At 49.3% G+C, this 16,524-nt stretch overlaps 1 protein-coding gene across 2 annotated transcripts in view; it reads right to left on the bottom strand.

Annotated features, from left to right (window-relative positions):
• LOC119457824 (forkhead box protein N3) overlaps positions 1-16,524 on the bottom strand; it is a 66,791-nt gene that overhangs the window by 28,906 nt on the left and 21,361 nt on the right. For both annotated transcript variants that reach the window (XM_037719572.2, XM_037719569.2), the window contains exons 2-3: positions 8,903-8,985; positions 526-761 (exon numbers count right to left, since the gene is read on the bottom strand). In XM_037719572.2, the coding sequence (XP_037575500.1) occupies positions 526-735 (210 nt within the window). In that variant the 5' untranslated portion in view covers positions 736-761; positions 8,903-8,985. The remainder of the gene's footprint in view (positions 1-525; positions 762-8,902; positions 8,986-16,524) is intronic.

The raw sequence follows: 16,524 nt of genomic DNA, 5'->3' as shown, positions 1-16,524 counted from the left end.
GCATGCGCGCGTGAGCTTTAGCTGTAGGCTACCTCCTGCATGCAACGGAAAATTATTTGACCTCAAGACAGCATTGTGCGCAGATCGCTAACCCGTAGAAGACGTTCACACCGCGAATGACAGATGCCGTGCGATTGACTGTGACTGGCAACCGAGGAGCAAGTCACGGCGACTGACGCACACACTGGCTAGCGTGACCTGCCTGGCCCCACACTGAAATGTCTCACGATTGATGCCATTTACTACTGCTAGCGCCACGTAAAACAAGCGTCAGCGTATACAGGAGTCCCGCTCCTGCACCACTGATTGGTTCAGTAGGTTTGCAACTGGCAAAAATCAAGCATTGAGCGACGGACCCAAAACGGCCGTGTTTTGACTCAAGCAACCATTTGCGCCCAATTTGTTCGCACGACTTCTGCAAGTCGCTGCTGCGAATGAGCCCTTGCACTGTGCTCAAAAAGTGTTGCAGAGCCACTTTAAAGTAAAGCTGATGGCACAGCAGCTTTAAGAAGATGGGACACCCACCTGCAGCCAGGTGAGGCTGGTGAGCTCGTCGTCATGGCCGCCGCCTCCTCCTCCTCCACCCTTGGCACTGCCGTCTGGCAGCAGGGGTGCCGGTCCACGAGGGGTCAGGGCCCCCGGAGGGGTGGCGCCCCCTCCAGGAACCCCCTCGCGGTGCTGGCACGGAGCCACCTGCGCTGCGTCCTCCCGCATCGGGGGCTCCTCTACCGCCATGCCCCCCAGCGCCCACGGGACGCCACCTGCACAAGTTCATTATTACTCAAGGCATGTTACATGAATGGGCATACACATTTTATGGTAATAACAGGTGGTCCTAAAGCTAAAGCTCTCAGGGGGACCTTCTATTAATTAGTGCATACACCAGAAGCATTAGTGCAACAAGCATGCTTTTTCACAGTCAATTACTGTCACTAGCAGTATCTTATGAACCTGAAAAACTTGAAGCTTGATCATATGACATGGTTTTATGGACCCAGTGGTACATCTTCAGGTACCTGGACAAACTGACCATTTCTCAAGTTTGTTCAGCTAAAAACTACTTTGTTAATTTAACCACACGCATGAAAGTAACCGCATGACTGCTGCATACCGATTCTCCATCCCAGATAGCAGTGCAATCTTGTACCGTTAGAAGTGTGCTTGATGGGCATTTTTTAGTGTTGGTGCATTGGTCTCGCACAAAGTTGCATCCACGCTTCAGAAGCCAATGGCAATAAGATGATTAAGTCATTGTTATATGATATAGTATGCACCCGCCTAGAGCTCTACCTTTTCCCCCATCAGTGCTAAAGGTTAAAATGTTTAAAAGGATGGAAAATTTACATCAACGTCCACCAGAATGGGCACTGGGTCCCAAAAGGTTATAGACGAGGAATTCCATTTAGGTTTGCTCAGCGATGTCTTCGAGCAGCTTCTGACCACTTTCATCACAACAAGCAGAAATGATTCTGAAACCTAAAGTAATTATAATGTTCTCTGCGTTGCTTTCAATAGAAAATTTGCTACCTCTGTGTACTTTGGCGCGTTTTACTCTGTTTTCACAGATAAAGCTGTCTCCATACTACTGACGCACACTGTAGCTCTCTTGCTCCTACATGTTTAGGTGTAACTTGTACTATAAACTATATACAGTATTGATAATATTTCAAGTTGTACTACAAACGACAGGCTAATTATGGAGGAGATGAATGTTTCCGAATTAGCTTGTCGAAATTCAAGTCCACGATTCTGTTTTCATTTGAAGCAACAAACCTACTGCAGTTATATTTGTAAACAATGCGTGTCGGGAAAGTTCGTTCAACTTTTGTCTCTTATTGGATACTGCGCGGAATGCCCAGAAAAAAAGAAATGCCAAGCAAATATTACCGCAGAACTGAAATAAAACCGCTAACCTTGAAACACTGTTTTCAAAGACTGTCAGCTAACTAACCAGACAACCCCCTATGAAATTAGATGAACTAACGGCAAACGTTTGTAGAGTTGGTCTTGGCGACTCGTAACGTGTCTATTTCACTATGCGCCGACCAATATAGGCCACAATATCATGCACACCAGCAACTTCCGACAATTGCCGATCATGAGATACAGTAAGCGCAGCAAATATATAACATAATGCCCCCGCGACAAGAAAAAAAAAAAAAATGCGGAGTGGAGGGCGGGCCCGAAGACGATAGGGGGGAACGACAACATACAAACACCTCCTAATAAGGCTGAGGAACCATAAAAAAATAATAATCGCGACACAAGAACATGAGACACGTTACCGAAAGTCAGAGCGGCCCAGGGTACATCGCTAGGATACCGGAGCCCGGGTTTCGGAAACAAACCATTACTTAGGCAACCCAACAACAGAAACCGTCGCTCTGTAGATCCGGATGTATAACATTGCCGGCGCGGGAACCGGACGCGTTTGTTCGCTGGCTTGACAAGTTTCGGAAACGCGAACATCAGGCGCGCTCTCACAACTGGTCAAATCAACGAGAGATCACAGAGAACAAGGCGTCATCGGCGCGCTGCGATCGGCGTGGAGCAAGGAGAGTGAGAGAAAACAGAAATGCGCTCAGCCCATCCCCATGCGCGCGAGTTTAACGTGTTTTTCAACAACGGCCATGAGGTAACGGCGCCGCTGCCCCTAGCAACGGAGCCCAGCGTCACTAGGCACCCCCGTAAGAAAAAAAATCTCGTGCGATCAGGCAGGCAAGCAACCGCGACTGCCGAACGCACTTGAAGCCCCGCAACCGAGCACGGCCCTCGATTCGACGACGACCGTTCGCCTATCTCACCTATGCGCCAGCCGAGATGGACGAAGATCCTCGAAGAAGCCACGGCGAACCCAAAAAACAAACACACAAACCGAGTCGGGCAAAGATTCCGCTTTTCCCGCGTAGGAAAACACAAACACACACGAGCGAGCCACCACACCACAAAACTACGGCAAGCAGACGAACGCTTGCGCCTCGCGTCCTTGCGTGAAGGTAGCACAGAAGAAAGGGGGGGGAGGAAGAAAAAAAAAAGTGACGAGGGCGCCCCCGCGCGCGCTTCACGCAGAAGCTCGCGCCGCGCGAGAACTCGCGTGCGCGCCCGGCCCCGTTGTCATGGAAACGCGTCTAGCACGCGCGCGCGCACTGGAGAGATAGCAGCAACGGGAGCCCCGAAGCACGTGCTCGTCTCTCGCCCTCCTCTTCTGCTGCCAGACGGCGGGCCGGCCCAGCAAGCCAAATGTCGGTCGGAATATGGCGCGGCCTCCATATATAAGTGTGCTTTATGTACTAGAATATGACAGTTAGTTCGAGAATATCCTCCCGAGACCCGAACACAACTATGCGATATAATCGCTCTTCAAGGTGGTTTTTATTGTCTACTGTTATGTTATGAAATGAAAAAGATTGTCGCAGTTTCACCCGAAAGGCGAAGCATCAATTGCGATAGCAAATTAGTAGAGAGCTTTACGGAGTAAGGATAGCAGTTTTATCAGCTGTATAAAGATGGACATGCAGCTGCACCAGCAACGCGCAGAGCTGTTGTCGACGCCGTCGCGTTTTGCCCGCGTTCGCACCGAACGCGCGCGGCGCTGGTGACTGTTGCCGGTGCCTCTGGGGGCGGCTCGGAGGTTTTTGACGAGATCAGAACGGGATCCACTCGTCGAGCAGCGTCGGAAGTCTTTACCACCTTCTCGTCTCGCAACGTTTTTATATAAATACACATTTGGTGCCGCAGCTAAACGTCGCCTCCCATCCCTCCCTCCCGTCCCCCCCACGGCCTTTCGCGCGACGGAATAAGTCGCGTTTGCTCTGCGCTGTGCGTTCGCTCCCCGTGAAATCGCGCGAGGGACGCGCGCTTTCACTCGCACATACGGCATACGGCGCGCGGCGACGATTTCATCGCCGTTGGACTCTATACGGAACCTCACAGGGCGACGGCAGAAATCCGCTTGGAGTGTCCATATAATTGCTATCGCAATAAAACAATTTCTAAAATTTAAATACCACAGTTAGATGCCAAAAACTGGGTCTCAATGTACGCGGACATCTCATCTCCTCATGTTTGCTATGGTAAAAACAGCATTTCATTGCTTAAGCACAGAGCTGAAGATGGAACTACGTGTAGTACACTGCCGTGTTGATGGCGCGTCCGGTATTTTCACGCACGCTCAGCGATTTCGAAACGCACCTCAAGGTTGCTTTCAGGCCGTCTGGAACGACACAGAGGCCTAAAGATAAATTGAGTGCCAAATTCCTCGAAAGCGGATGACAAAACATGCGTAAAGCACTTATTTACAGTTACACATGCACCATACTTCATACACATATAATGAATATATTGCGTAATCACTTCCGAGTGAATTTATACAAGAATGTAGAAGGCAATGTGCAATGTGTTGTACAAGAGGTCTTAGGAGGATATGAAAAGACAAATGGAGTTAGGCAGGCCGTGTAAAATGTGAAAAACAGATGCATAACCGGTGGTCTGTAGAGATACCGTATGGGGATGCCAAGTGGAGGTAAAGCAGTCCAGTACGACAGACGACTTATGCGGTGCGATTAAATCCAAGAAATTTGCAGGCATTAGAATGGAGTTATCTGACGCATGTCAGGGGGTGGTAAGATCGCTGGGAGAGGCCTTCTATCTTGCAGCAGACGTAAAATAGGCTGACGATGTTTTACGGCAGTACCGACCACAGTGGTAGCCGGTCCTCACACGCGTAGACCTCTCTTATCACGTGTCCTACTGTCAGAGCAACCACGGCAAGCGTAACTCGTCCGTTTACTTAACTGTTATAATGGAAACAATAGTTTCAAGTGAAAATTTGTCGTAGCAGTGAAAATAGATAAAAATTAGTGAAAAAAAAATATGCAAGTCCAACGCACACGCCGCAATTCACGCGAAACGAAGCTTACGTGAAGCGGTTAATTAAATGCTATGAATGTGTGACACGTACAACAGTGTTTATCCTGTCATCCGACGGATGACAATGTAATAATCTCACGCAATGTTCGTGCACTTAAACGGTTTACAAGCGACGCCGAGTTTCAAACAACAGTTCGTTATTCGCAAAAACGCAGAAAACAAACGGTAGACGGCGCTCAGAATGTCGTTGCAACCAACGTTACTAGAATGTTGCAACCGGATCAGAAGAAAGCCCGGACAGCGCCCCACCCTTGCCTTCGGCGAATCTCCGCGGAATCGACTAACGGTGACTTCAGCAACAAGCGCCATATGATAACAGAGAAAGCTGCGCCAACCCCTCTCTGTTGTTGGTCGGCGAAACTTGCCAACACCAAACACGCAAGCATTTCGGCAGAAGCGCGGAGGCGGCCCACCAGATAGCGGAAACCGAAAAACATCTTCCCGTGCGCTCTCGGCAACAAGCAAGGCTACAAACGTCGTACCTAATATAATATGAATAAACAGAGGACCGCCTCCCTGGTGCATATAACGATTTCGACATGTTTGTCTGACGCGGAGAAAAAAAAAAAAAAGAATCACGAACGGTAAAGTCAGCAGATAATAGCAGGGTCTAGCTAGCATGATTGCGCGCATTCACGGTGGGCATACGAAGAAATCAAATTATGCGGTTTAATAGCACAGAAACATCATTTCGTTCCGTTTCAGCGGAAGCGACCGGTTCAGCTCCGGTTACACACCGGAGTGAAAACGTAACGCTTCAAACCAATTTGAATCGGTTTACGTTCGCTCGCATAACTATACGAATGACTGCAGAAAAACATCTCAAAATTATTTTGGGCAGAAAGCTCGAAGGTGCTTCCTGCGCAGCACGCATTGAAAGATTGAGAGAAAAAATAACGAAAAAAAAAAAAAAAGTCACTTGTGCTGTTTTTCATGCCAGCAAGTATAGTTACAAGAAATCACTTTAGGCAAGCGCACCACAGAAGCAATAAGCCATCCTATAATAGCACATATATACTGTTCTCGAGAACAGTAACTCGAGAACAAGTCATAATAACCGCGCAAAGATCGATGGAACGAACCATGTTATGCGTAACATGAAGAGACAGAAAGAGAGCGGTGTGGATCAGAGAGCAAACGGGCATAGCCGATATTATAGTTGCCATTCGGAGAAAAAAAAAAAAAAAAAAACGGAGCTGGGCAGGCCGTGTAATGCGCAGGGCAGATAACCGGTGGGCCATTAGAGTTACAGAACGGGTGCCAAGAGAAAGGAAGCGCAGTCGAACACGGCAGAAAACAAGGTCGGGTGATGAAATGGGGAAATTTGCAGGCGCAAGTTGGAATCGGCTTGCGCAAGACAGGGGTAGTTGGAGATCGCAGGGAGAGGCCTTCGTCCTGCAGTGGACATAAAAATAGGCTGCAGCAGCTGATGATGATGATAATGGTAGTACCTACTTCAGTTTGCATACAAGTGTGATCAAATGCGACCGCCTAGCTAGAAAGTGTTTCCCAAGTTAAGCGTTTAGATAGGTTTCTCACAACAGGATGACCACTATTTGAAGGCGACTAATTTCGAATGCTCACCAGTGTATTACAAACATGCTTGCCTCCCGCCGCGCCACATCAAAAACGGCACTATAACGGTGCTGCCGCTTCTAAAAATGACACCAAGCACGCGTGCATCATTAAATGAGGTGTCACGATCGAGCGAGAAGTACCGGCAAACAGCTCAAAAGGCTCCGGAGAATGTATCCAACTTCGTCGCAGCCGGGAATCGAGCCCGCCACCTCGTAGTCGGCAGATAGCCGTCGAGCTACCGCGTCGGTGAGAGCGAGTGTGAGTGAAAAAGAATTAAAAAAAAAAAAAAACAATGCAGATCCCAACGGACATACTAGGAATCTATGTGAAGCGATGCTTTCGTCAAGCTAACTGACGTTGGCGTCATAGCCGCTCGCGACTATTTATTACCAACAATGAACTAATAACACAAAGATACCACGCCAGTACGGAGTTTGCATCCACCTATAACGTCACACACCGGCACTCTCACGTTTCCACCGCTTTCCTTTCGCGCAGTCGGCCAAGCCAAGCCAGCAGTCGCCAGGGCGCCCGGTTCTCTCCCGCGGGTAACCATGGCAACAAAACCAACCACCGGAGACGCCCACGCAGAGCCCCAGCTCTCAGCTCAACCCCTCCGCCACCACCACCACTGCATCAACGCTACACACCACCGCGCTGCTGCGCCAACAACCAGAGACACACACACAGACCTGGATGGCATTTCGTGCAAAGCCGATAGTGCGCGGCCTTCGACGTCCGCGAAAAGTAAAAAAAAAATAATAATAATAAAAAAAGCAGTGTTGGGAAGTAGTAGTGCGCATGTTGTTCTTTGTTGTTCTTTTTAGGCTCTGCTGCTTCGTCCCGCGACCGTCCGCCGCAAGAAAAAGCTCATGCCCCCCCCCCCCCCCCCCCCCCCCGGATTTCCCTACGTTCCTTTCTCCATCCTCTCGAAGATGAGGAGGAGATTCGGGAGCCAGGGAAGAGAGTGGTCAGAAGGGAGCGGGAGGTCGGTTGCTACGGGCAACCGCGCAGTGCACTGCCAAGCTCGGATTCGAGCCCGCTCGCCTGCCTGCCCTGGGCTGCTTTGCCGATATCCCGCTGTCTCGAGACACGGTATATACAAACGCCCGAGAAACAGTGTGTCGAGTAGCTACGCGCGCTCGCCTCCCCCCCCCCCCCCCTCTTATTTCCGGGTTTTATTTCCGGGAGGCGCGGAACAAAACTATACCGGTGGGAAATGGAGGAGGCGCCGCTGTTTTTTTCCTGCGATCTGCGAGCGACTATACGATACGGGCAACGAAGAAGAGAAGGCCTGCCAGCGTTCAAAAAGGAAAGAAAGAAAGAAAAGATGGACCGCCGGAATTAGTGGAACAAGCAAGTGTATGCAGGGAACCGATAACAGAAACGATGTTGGCAAAATAAAAAAATAAAAAAAAGATTCTGGGGGTACAAGTGCCGTAACCACGACTTGATTACGAGGCACGCCGTTAGTGAGGGAGTCCGGTTTCGAATTTTGACCACCTGGGGTTCTTATACGCACACCCAATTCACGTTACACAAGCGTTTTTTTGCAATCACCCCCCCCCCCCCCCCCCCCTCCTATCGAAATGCGGCCGTCTTCGCCGGGGTTCGAGCCCGTCCCCTGGGATTAGTGGCGCAAGCCCACAGCCCCTAAACGCCGCCACAGCGCGTCGATGGCGACAATTCGCCAACCGTATTAAAGGCGCGCTACACAGACTTATTTTGGGAGTTGTAAAAATCCCAACCACACGTGTCTCACGTGTGAAATGATCGCACCTGGCGAGCACGAATGTTGGGAAACATACGGTACTTCGCAATTCGATGGCGAAAATTGGCTTGAAATCGGCGAGCCCTGGTACAACTGCAAAGTGTGTGGTTCGGCTGGTAAGGGTTCAAGTGGTACCGCCTGATCTCGGAGGCTACGTTGGCACAGACGAGGACACCCGTAAACGCGAAACGAACGCGGAACACGGGCAATTTGTGGCAGGGCACCGGTGTAGCAGAGCACCGAGCGAGCCTGAGTGGGTGTAAGAAACGTCGCAGTGTCCTGCTCGAAAAAGGTTGTTCATATAGAAAAACTGTTACAGACGAACCCGGATATATCGAATCTGAAGGGGATGACAAAAAAGTTCGATATATAGGTAATTCGATATATGAAATAAAAATTTGATGCGAAAATTTTCAAGGGCATTTTACTGCTGTTCGTTATACTCAATAATTTGTTAAACGTGCGTTCGATATAACCGCGTTCGACTGCATTGGGAACGCCCTTCGTAGGGAGGCTAGGAAAAGTTATACTTTCTGTGCGCTTTAGTTGAATGCGGCGTCGCCAGTCGGCGCCACCGACAACGTCGCGCCATTAAAGACGCGCGACAAATCGTGCAGCACTTGCCTTTCTCCAAATTATTGCTTGTCGAAGGCTTGTGTTCTCAGCGTGGCCAGACATAGACGGGCGTGTTTCAGGAGCGCTGAGACCTGCGGCAAAAAGAAGTACAGCAATGATTAGAGAAAGAAATCACTCGGTTTCAAAAAAGAACGTGTAAAAAGAATGGATCAATCCTGTGTGTAGCGCGATTCGGCCTTCTCAGGTTGGTTACCTGGGGCGCTAATCTCGAGCGATCACTGACGCGAGAATCGACACAGGACGCGTCGGCGACAGCTAAAAGCGTTTCTGGCACTCTTCCAAGACTGCACTATCTTCGCACTATGGCCTCCGAGACTGAGCGCGCGATCTCGATCTCGGAGGCTACGTTTACAATATAGAGTTTCCTGAAAAAAAACTATTCGAGGGAACTTAACACTCCTGGCGGTTTCTGCCAGCAAAGGAATGATTGTCAGCCCAAACATTTGTCTAAACTTAGTCATGGCTCCAAAAAACGGCTTTGTGAATTGCGTATAATATAAACTCGCAGTGATTATGCACGTGGCTCTCAGACGCGACGTTATTATTATTTTTCCTACGTTAATTGAAGTTCCAAAAGCACTCGCGCCTTAAAAAAGAAAGATCCATATCCAACGCACATCCTGGAATTTGTGTTCTGAAGCGAATTCGCTTTCGTGAAGTGGTTAATAAAAATGTTACAAATTTGCCCATTTCATTCCTGCGTCTTTACCACAAGCGAAAACGGCAAGCGGCGTTTTCGTGCATCCGTGCTATAATATACGCAATGCGACACACGCGGCGGCGATCATCTCAAGCAGCTAATTGGCGTTAACAAGATAGAAGTAGTGTATACGTGCGCGACTGTGGCCTAAGGGTTAGTACAGCGTCGCGCTGTTGTCCTGGGGGTTCAAGGTCCGATCCCACTATCGAGTAGGCAATCCATTTTTGTTTTAAAGTGGGTGCTATTCTGCAAGACGACAGCAGCAGCAGCATTCAGCAGCCAGGGTCACGAAAGTCCGAGAGAATTCGCAAAGGAATGAGATTCGCTTTAAAGTATATACCGAGACTAGCGCTAAAGCCCGTTGCTTCTACGAAACGGTTTCGGTACACACAGGAGAGGCGTGTGATGACGTCATCGTACGGATACAACATTCCACCATTATTAATGAGGCAACAGAACTGCCGCGCGACAGGCCGCTCGCGGCACTCTGCGTGTATTCGCGGGCTTTTTTCACGCTCGGAAAAACACTTTTATGCAGGACGTATTGAGCAACACAAAGCTGTATCGGTAGTTTTATGTTGCTCTACAATCTTCTCATTGACACTTTTCATCTAACTATAATAATTAAGAAGTTGATCGATTAAGACTAATTATCTAATTAGGCGGAATGCAAAAAATAATCTGCGTATCTCCAAGCGACGCCAAACAACATTACCTTGGTTCTGTCCAGCTACGTGGCATTCGCATATTTTTTAAAGTTTGGCTCAAGGTACGTGGGAGACCCTATATAGTCACAACCACACGAGGCCAGCAATGACAAGTAAATAATAGGAGAAATTAATTGTTTGTTTAATTGAAATGTAGATATGAGGGAATAAAAAAATGACCGAAAAAAAATTCTGGCCACAGGTGGGATACGAACCCGCATCTTCGCATTACTCGTGCGATGTTCTTTTATGTACGAGATGTGTTCAAAAAAAGTATCGAACCTTCTTCTTTCCCACGTAAACCAACTGAAGCGCGGGACGCTTTCTTCGGTGGAGATCTGGAGGGGACCTTCATGCGCATGCGCGAATGTTCTTCCGCCCGCAGAGAGCGTCAGTTGCTGGCAGTCGGCCTATGAGTGAGGACGTGCAGTAAGCGCTTGTCGGATTCCAGTAAATTGTTAAAATGACGGAGTAACATGAACAGCGATAGTGCATCACATTTTGTCAAAAGCTTGGCGATACCCCAAGTGCCCACGGAAACCATTCGCAACATTCAACAGGCTTTCGGAGACGATACCATGAGCACCTCACGGATAAAGTAGATGTACAGAAACACTTCAAAGATGGCCGCACATCAGTGGAGAGGGAACCAAGTTCAGGCAGACCCCCAGCACGCCGAATTGAGAATGTCATTGAGCAAGTGCGGACATTGGTCATGGAGGACCGTCGCATCATAGTCCGAGAACTTGCGAACGAGATAGGGTTAAGCACTGGATCAGTACATTAAGTTTTTCACCGATGACTTGGGCATGAGGAGAGTGTCCGTGAAATTCGTACCGAAACTAACCATGGAGCAGAAGCAGCTCCTCCGTCTGGAAATCACACAGGACCATGCTGGACAATGCAAAACAGCAACCCCAACTTTCTGAACACCGTGATCACAGCGATGAGACGTGGGTTTATAGGTACAACTCAGAAACCAGGATGCAGTCGTCACCGTGGAATCACCCGACAGGTCCGCAGATGTGTCGAGGTCATGTTGACCGTTTTCTTCCGACTCCCGTGGGGTGGTGCATCATGAGTATACGCACCACAAGGCCAAACCATCGATCACAAAGGAATACTACCAGGAAGTCCTTCGTCGCAGTTCGTGATGCTGTGCGGCGCATACGACCGGATCTGTTGGCAGCAAAAACTACGGCAGCTCCATCATGATAACGCTTACCGCCCTTTCTGCGGCATCTGATTCGGACTTTCTTCGCCAAAGACAACATTGCTGCGGTTCGTCAGGCTCCCAACTCCCCCGAAATGGCTCCGTGTGACTTCTGGCTATTTAGCTATAGCTGAAAATTCCGCTGAAAGGAAACCGATTTGAGTCAAGAGCAGACATCATGCGGAATGCGACGGCCCGGCTGATCAACATTCCGAAAGACGCATTCAAGAAGTGTTTCCAACAAAGGCACGAGCGCTGGGAGAAGTGTGTGCATTACCGAGGAGACTACTTTAAAGGGGATTAGGGTGTTGTACTTTCCCAATTAATAAATGCATTTCTGCTGACTCTAGGTTTGATAATGTTTGAACGCACCTCGTATATAGTGGGGGAGATTAGGTTATGAGGAACGCCGTAGCAGAGGACGCCAGATTAACTTTGACCGCACCTGGTTCTTTAACGTGCAATCAAATAGAAGTACACGAGCGCTTTGGCATTTCATCCCCATCATTGAAATACGGCCACGGCTGCGGAAATCAAACCGAATACCTGACGCTCCGTCGCAGGACGCCATGGACACTAAACCGCCCCGCGGCGGGCAAAAAGTATTAGCAGACAAAAAAAAAAAAAAAAAAACGATACGTAACTACGTCACTAAGCCATCTTCGTGGGCTAACTCTAACTGCTGTTCGTCCTGTCCGTGCTTCCTCGTGTGGTCTGTGTCGATACGCGCAGCCAATCGTGCTAACCGATACGGAACGTTGGCGTCTATCCACACCGCCTCATCCCTCCAGGTTCCACCCTTTCCTATTTCCGATCGCTCTCTCTCTCTCTCCACATTCGCTCTCCCACGCTTTCCTCACCCTCCATTTTTTTCCCGAACTCTCCCGCCGCGCGCTCCGCCTCGAAAAACCCGGAAGTCTGAGCGAAAAGGGGAAGCAAAGAAGGAAGCGGGACGAGACGCCACGGCGCATGCGCCGCCGCCACCGCTGTTGTCATGGCGACGCTCCGCGGCGTCTCCTTCCCTCTCCCGAGTAAACATTAGGGAAGCCAAACCCAAACAGTCACGGGGAGAGGGGGGAGAGAAAGAAAGCGCGAGGCAGCGGAAAAAACGAAATTTTAAAGCGCGGCGCGGTCGGCGGCGAACTTAAGTACGAAACACGTGCTTGCGGCGGCGTCCAGTCTATTGTAGCCGCGCCGCGCGGTCGTTCGGCAGCAGAGTTTCCTACAAAAATTTCCAGGCGGCATTCAGGCGCCAGTGTTTGCGGGAGCTCCAAGCGCGGTTACAGCGAGCTAGGGGGGTTCACGCTGTAGCACGGTGGTTCAACCTTAGACTCTAATTCTGGACATCCCGCCATTTTTCTTCGAGGCGTGACGTATATGGGCACGACGCGGACAAGATGGTGCTGACGGCCCCGATTTGCTTTCGTAACGTGACGCAAGCTTGACGCTCTGCCTAAGAAGCTGAAATAGAAACAATGGACGAGACGTACTTGATAAAGCAAAAGTTTTTTTTTGTGTGTGTGCGGGGTTTTAGGTGCCAAAACCATGACCTGATTATGAGGCACGCCGTAGTCGGGGACACTCCGGAATAATACGGACCACCCGGGGTTCTTGAACGTGCACACCTATATCTAAGTACGCGGGTGTTTTCGCATTTCGCCCCCATCGAAATGCGGCCGCCGTGGTCGGGATTCGATCCCGCGACCTCGTGCTTAGGAGCCCAACGCCATAGCCACTAAGCAACCACGGCGGGTGCAAAACAGTTATCCTCCTTAAAAAAAAAAAAGGCAGATAGCTCAAAGCGTACGATTATTCCGTCGCAAACGTCTTTCGATCCCGTATATTCTAAAGCCCCTTAAACTTTAGTATAGTCTGCATGCGTGTCGCCGAGAAACTGAATAAGTCATCGTATATCAGCGCCAAACGCGCTTGCTTTCTGCCTCGAGACAGCATCACTGGTCGGTCGCTTACAAAGAGCGCACGCGTTGCAGGCCGCGTTATCGCTATCTCGTGATAACGCAAGTGACTCAGCCCGCGACTCGGTTGGCTGAGAAGCGGTCGAATATCACCGATAGTGATGCTCCCGCCACTGGTGGCCGCTTGCACGACGCAAGCGCCGGCACCGCACGATGATGATGATGATGATGATTTATTGGCATCCCCTTCGAGACAAATAGTAACCTATAGCCTGCTCGAGTTACTCAGGTACGCGCTATGCGTGCTTTTCATTCTCAAAGTGATGAAACGTTAAGGCACCGCCTTGCGTACATTTTTTTTTTATAAATTAAGAAAGCCGCCGTAGTATTAACTTCTGATGATGTGAAAGGTCATTAATATTGATCCAGCAGTGAAAAGTGCAAGAGGCCGCAGAAGATTTGTAAAGTTCAACAAATAGTATTCCAAATAAACGCGGGTTTCTTTTTTTTTTTTTTTTGATCACCAGCCCTTCCCCTGTCGAGAAAATGGTAGTAAGCGAAGCTTGTCTGCGTATCCGACCTTCGTGGTTTTTTTTTTCTCTAATTCTTTTTCTATTTATTTTTTCTCGTTCTTTCTCTCCCTCTCTATTTTTCTTTTCCATTCTCTCTTTCTATTTTCCTTCTCTCCCTCTCTATCTTTCTCTTTCTATCTTTCTCTCTCTCTTTCATTCTTTCTGTTTTGTCCCTGGTATGTGCCATTAAGCTTGGATCTTTTCTGAACTATCACCAGGATCGGCCCACTTTTCAGCGTGACACCGCCGCCGCCACCCCCATCACCACCACCGACACTTGTGAGCCGGTAGAGCTTCGGTTAAAAAGAATGATGGCTCAAAACGCATACGCCAACCCGGCACAAGAGCGATGCAAGTATGCTATGGGCACGCGTTATGAACAAAAGATTTTCATGGCCCACATGCCTCTCGGCCGTCATTGCATATGGCCACTCATTACCATAATTCGCGCGGCTCATCGCACCAAAAATTACGGCGGGGAAATCTCTGCAATGACGACCCAACGCAACGTCACGTAACGTCAAATTGACGTTTGCGAAAAGGCCCCCCTTCCTGTGACGCTCCTCACGTGATATACCTTCGGCCAATCAACAAGCTGACATGGCGGCTATCTTGAACCGTCACCAGCGTACATATTCGCGGAACTGGAGATGCATTTCACAATTCACGCTTCAGACGTGACTTTCGTAGATATTCTGTGGTCTATAGTTCTCTTTCACGAAGGGTGTCACACCTATTGTGGGCGAGGACTTAGGGAGTCGCCATCTGTCGGAAGCGCCTCGCTTGCGTAGTATTAGGGATAACGCAGCGAGCTCCTCATAGGTTTGGCTGTCGGCGCTCAACAAAGACGCCACGCGGGAGCCCTCCTGGACATTTCTGTATAAGTACTCTCCAAAGGAGGGAAGTTTCTTACTGTCAAAATAATAATCTTGGGCAAACAGAAAGCGCAGAATAGTTTGCGGGCGCTATCTCTTTACCGAATACGTACAGTGAACGCCCATTGCGCGCGATCGCCGTGATGGAGCCCCCGGAACCAGCTTCTTGCGTGAAAGATATGGGCAACCGCTGAGAGCAGACTATGTGAAATATGTTCTTATAGTGTGCTGTCTGTATAACCAAATGGAGCATAACAGAATGAAGCATCAATGCAGAGATCGCACGGGTTCGCAGCGACCGACTGCGCATCTGCATGCACGTGCGAGCACAATGTTTCGCGTTCGCTGCGAGCGCGCTTTCGCACCGTGCCGTGAGCTTTAGGCCGCAGCATACGAACATGTGACAGTACACAAGAAACCATCGTTGCGTGGACGCTATCAGAGCTGCTCAAAAAAAAAAAAATTCGTTATAAGTAGGGACTTCGACGCTATACGGCGACTCGTGATGTGCCATCGCGACAACTAATTCAATCATTTTTTTTCTTCTAAATTCTCGGATGTTTCAATATCGTTATTTCTCAAGTTGCGTCGCACTGTATCTTTGTCGGTCTTCTCAGTGAGGAATTTCCCGTTGCTTCTTTTTGTTAATCCAGTCCATTCATTGCTTGGTAACACAGACATGAGCATGTGCCATGCCTTCTTTTTTTTTTTTTTAAATGTGTTTCTTAGTGTTCCCTTTCCATTCTGGTGAACTTGCCTGTAGCTAGCATCAACAAGTTCATAGACGAAATCTTCATGGCATTATCCGGGCAGCGCGCTCGGGCGAGCTTCTCAGTGCGCGCTTTCTGCTACTCGCCGAACATCGCAGCCCCAACGCCGTAGCAGAAATCTTCCTCGCGGAAGTACTTGCCACACACCCGAGTTGTAGCCGATGGCTGCTTGCCGGTATCCGTTGCGTACGCAACGGCACTGCGGTACCGAGCAATAGCCTACCATGTCGGACACCTTCAAAGGCAGCCACTACCGATTATAGTGCTTTCAAGTGTTCTCAAGCAGACAATCGAAGCGGGGATAGCATCCCCACTTAATCAGAACCGTAGCGCCGGTGGGAGTTTAAACTTTCGTTTTCGGCTCGCTTCGGCGCTTCCGAAGCAGACGACGCGGCCGCTGTGTGATCCCTCATACCACGTCACGCCGACGGTGGCGCCAACATTTCCAGTGGTGGAGCTAGTCCCAATAGGTACGATGCGCGATGGTACTCACAAGTGCTGCAATGTTACACTAAATCTAATAGTCTGCTTTTAAAGACGATAATCTTTCTTGGGCTACATAAACGCGAAAAACTTTGTGTTTGCCACTCGCTTCAACCACCCGGCCAAAAACAAGCATGAGGAGAGGAGGTGCAGAGAGAGAAAGAAAGAGAGACAGACTGAGAGCGAGAGTAACAAATAAATAAAACTTTCTTGGTGAGGCGGGATTCGAGCCCGGGTGCCCAAGGTCCGAAGGCGAGCGTCGTAACCACTAGGCTATACACTCACGCTTGTAGAACATGCCTTTATGGGAACCATATGATTGCGTTGTACCAACGATTGTGACAGAACTTGCTATGGGCGAGAGAGAGAGAGAG

Source organism: Dermacentor silvarum, chromosome 7 (assembly GCF_013339745.2).
Source record: "Dermacentor silvarum isolate Dsil-2018 chromosome 7, BIME_Dsil_1.4, whole genome shotgun sequence".
NCBI lineage: Eukaryota > Metazoa > Arthropoda > Arachnida > Ixodida > Ixodidae > Dermacentor > Dermacentor silvarum.
Note: the sequence above shows the minus strand (reverse complement) of the source record. Positions and strands in the feature narration are given on the sequence as shown.